Below are 4,105 nucleotides of genomic sequence, written 5' to 3' on the forward strand. Positions count from 1 at the left end.
CATACAGCACAAGTAGAATCCGTATAAAAATACACTTCTTCTATTTAACATTGATTAGAATAGGTTTTTTAACATTTAAATAGATATAGTCGAAACTCCTCTTATATCATCCGTTTTTCAACATTAATAAATATCTTCTCCTCTACTTGTGATTTTTTTTCTAAAAGAATTTTCACTTAAAATCTTCAACAAACTATTTTAACAGATCTAAAATATGTTTAAGATTATTCATAAAAGTAAAAGTAGGAAGAGACAATCATAGATGTAAATGCTTACCATCAAATTTGAAACCTTAAAAGATGGAAGACAATCAAATAATTGATGATTTTTATGCTAGTGTAACTTATCTAATCAAGTACTTGCTTTGGGAAGGTATTTTTACAAATCTTCTGGTTAATTTTACCCTGTTGAGTTTCAATAGAATTTTATTATTTTATTAAGCAGGAAAAAAAAACCGGCGGTGTTCCATTCGGTTTCTACAACTGTGAAGTCTATAATGAAAAGGAAAGAAGGATGAAGAGATAAAAAGATGGGCATTATCTTGTCAGCCATAAAACCATGCTACATTGCTGGAAAATAAAGATAGAAAGCTCCAAAAAGTTCTATAATTGACACTAAACTCCATCATCTAACCTCGAATCCCACAGATCCATGCCACGTAGCAATTGCAGGCTTTTTTTCTGATTCCATGCTGCACTTAATCGAGTGGGTGTCGTATCTCATATCTCAACATCCAAATAAAGACTAAATCAAAGATACATGAAATTTCAAGACAATAAACGGTGAAAAGCAGCACGCGCTTTCGCCTTTATTGTTGATCTTACAAGGCAACAATGAAATAGACTAGATGTGAAAGTTTACCTCAAATGAGTACGTTTTTTATTATTTGGTAGCATGTGATATACATTAAAACTACAACAGCTTAATTGGTTTCATGGTTACATCGAACTTAGCTCTACATCGGGTTCAGATTTCGGTTCTATTCGTGCTTGGCCCTTGTAACGATACCGATGAGCAACATAGAGGAAATAAAGGAAATTGAAGGCGCTCATCACTGCTAGAATGTAGTAAAAGTAATCCAATCTGCCAGCATTAATATCATTAGTCAACCAGTCGGGGTGGCCGTGGCCTCCGGTGACATGATGCACAACATTCACTACTATGCTGCTCAAGTAGCTTGAACCAGCCCAGGAGCAAAAGATGAGAGAATTAGCAATGCTTCTCATATGCTCAGGGAACTGCTTGTTGAAGAACTCAATCTGCCCAAGAATGTTGAATGCCTCGCAGAAACCCATGAGAATAAGCTGAGGAGATAGCCAAAAGACCGAGATTGGAGCGGCACCAGGGTGCAATGTAGCTGAGTTCCTTCTCTTCTGTTCGAACACGCCAGCAGCGACCATGGCTAGGATAGAGAAAAAGTTACCAATTCCAATTCTTTGAAGAAGTGTTATCCCACCTTCGTGTTTGGTGATTTTTCGAAGAGATGGGACCATGATTCGGTCATAGACTGGGAGGAAAATCCCAATTGTGAGCATCGATATGACACCCATGGAACCAGCTGGGATTTGGAACTTGGGACCAAGATGCCTGTTCATTTTCAAAGCTTGTGATAAGGTGAATGTTCCCTGTTGTGCCATGGCGGTGAAGCTAATGATACCAGAAGCCCATATAGGGATGATTCTGATAAGGCATTTGACCTCTTCTACATCTTGGATGCTGCACAACCACCATTTTTTAGGGGAACCATCGTCTTCTAAATCATTCTTGGTTGTTATCGCGGCTTTGTTCAAGAACCTAAGTCAACATCAACCAGTTCATATTATCAACTTTTACCATGAAAGAAACAATGTATATGTTGACAGTGTTTTAAGTTTTAGTGATAAGATAGATGACCTGAACTGGTAGGTGAGGGGTAGCTTTGACAACACGTATTCCTTTAAAGGAGGATCATAGAAAACTCCAAATTCCTGTCCCTCTGCAGGAAGCTTAAGATGTCGTTTGTTGTAAGCAGCAACAAACACTTGGGCAATGCTTGAAAAAATGCTTCCTTGGGGCTTCACATGCACATAAATTCTGGTTCCGATGAGAAACAAAACAATTGAAGCAGCCATGAGGAGAGTGGGGATTCCAAGGCCTAGAACCCAGCTCACTGAGTCTTGAATATAAACCACAAGGGTTAAAGTGAGCAATATGACCAATGTGAATGTGGTGTAGTACCAATTGAAGAAGCTGTTGATCCCTTTAGCCCCTTCTTCAGTGGTTGGATCAAACTGGTCAATCCCAAAGGGAATGCTGCAGGGTCTTATCCCACCAGTTCCAATTGATAAGAGGCCTAACCCTGTTAGCAGTACTCCCAGTTGAGCCTTGCTTGGACTAATGCAGTGACCATGTAATTGGTGCTCAGCTGGGCATTGTGGAGGCTGGAGCTGTGGGATCCAAGCCGTCAAAGTTATCGTCAGCATTCCCTGTCAACGTAAAATATAATAGTCAGGGGTCACGTTAGTAGTTTCTATGTTTTTACGTTTGACATTTGAACCCTTATCCTCTAGAGCCAAGACGTTCTCTAATCATTGACACGATTTGTTAATATAAAGAAATTGGAACAGATGGAGAATTTATAAATGCTAACTTTTTAAATTGGACATACTTTTTTTTATCATTGACCCAAAGCAGCAGGTAAGATATAATTATAAGATATATTAAACATAAACTAAATAGACAGACAAACATAAATATTAAATTATGGCCTAATTTTCCATATTTGTGAAAAAGTATTTTAGGTACATATATCACAATAATTAACTATGTCAAAATTGTTGTGAAAAAAGATATTATCTATTTTTTTGGGTACTGTATTATTATTGATAATGATGTATAATGAACAAAGATAATGTTTGTAAATCATATATGATTGGTTGGCCTCAAAGGTTGATAAATAAATCAGTGGGCAATGCAAATTGAATAATTTAGTTTATGTTAGTCTAAATGAACCAAAAGTTACATAAATTTGACAATCAATCTAATTTTTCATTCATATATTGGTGTAGCATCCGGATAAAAAATATTTACATGACAAATACTAACCTAACTTGAGCTAATGATATCTCTGTCACATACATGAATTTTAATGTTGCCATTAATATCATCGTGTTGGACCGAGATATTGCATTCAATTCGGGGCTAGATTTCCAACAAGAAACTACATGCATAGCAGGCAAATTTAGACCCGGTGTTTAACCTCAGCGACAGATATGATACGTGTCTGTAGTTTTTACTTTTGCAAGGGTAAAAAAATCTTGCAAGTCAAGACAAGATCTCCTTTCCCTTGTACGAATTATCATCAAGGCAAAAAACTCGAGAAGATATGGTGACCTTTGAAAAATAAAATTATTTACTGTATATCAACACTGGTGTTACTAAACTCTTACCATAAATGAAGCGACGGATGCGACAGCAATGGTGGCGAATCTACCGACGTAGGCATCAGAGATGAAAGCACCGATGAGTGGTGCGAAGTTAGATACACCAGACCAGATATTGAGTACATTGGAAGCTGAAACTTGGTCCATGTTAAACTTTTTCATCAAATACACCATGAAATTTGACAGCAACCCAATCGTTGCAAATCTCTCAAACGTTTCATTCCCTGCACCACCACCACCCACAGTGTTTTTTTTTTTTTTTGCACTATGTTAAAACTAAACGACAACTATAGCATTAAATAAATCAGATTCCTCAGAAAGGAGAGAAAAAAAAAGTTGAATTAAACCTAAAATGAAAGGCATTGCTTTCCATCCTCCGGGCGGTTTCTGCTCTGATGACACAGCATTTCCCTTGGTTCCTTGTTGTGGAGAGGCTGGTTTTTTGAACCCTTTTGAGCAGAAATATAGGAAAAAGGAACTGGATTTCTCTTTGATGCTCTTCACCACCATATTTGCTTTAAGGTAAGCTTAGGTGTTATTGGAAAGCATGTGGAGATTTTTGGGTTACCTATGCAATTGCACAACCTAATATATACATATAGATAAGCTTTCGTTAAAGGAGGGGGGGTAGATTGAATGGCTGACGAAATAAAGGAGTGAAAAATGTAAACCGCATGTGCAGA

General features: G+C 37.2%; 1 protein-coding gene across 1 annotated transcript; it reads right to left on the bottom strand.

Annotated features, from left to right (window-relative positions):
• Window positions 1-856: 856 nt before the first annotated feature.
• LOC107896368 (protein NRT1/ PTR FAMILY 2.13) lies at window positions 857-4,105 on the bottom strand. Its single transcript, XM_016821534.2, has 4 exons — window positions 3,770-4,105; window positions 3,429-3,646; window positions 1,894-2,465; window positions 857-1,794 (listed from the first exon to the last, which is right to left on the bottom strand). The coding sequence occupies exons 1-4, from the start codon at window positions 3,930-3,932 to the stop codon at window positions 939-941; spliced, it is 1,809 nt and encodes a 602-aa protein (XP_016677023.2). The 5' UTR covers window positions 3,933-4,105; the 3' UTR covers window positions 857-938.

This window comes from Gossypium hirsutum, chromosome A04, assembly GCF_007990345.1.
Source record: "Gossypium hirsutum isolate 1008001.06 chromosome A04, Gossypium_hirsutum_v2.1, whole genome shotgun sequence".
NCBI classification, from domain to species: domain Eukaryota; kingdom Viridiplantae; phylum Streptophyta; class Magnoliopsida; order Malvales; family Malvaceae; genus Gossypium; species Gossypium hirsutum.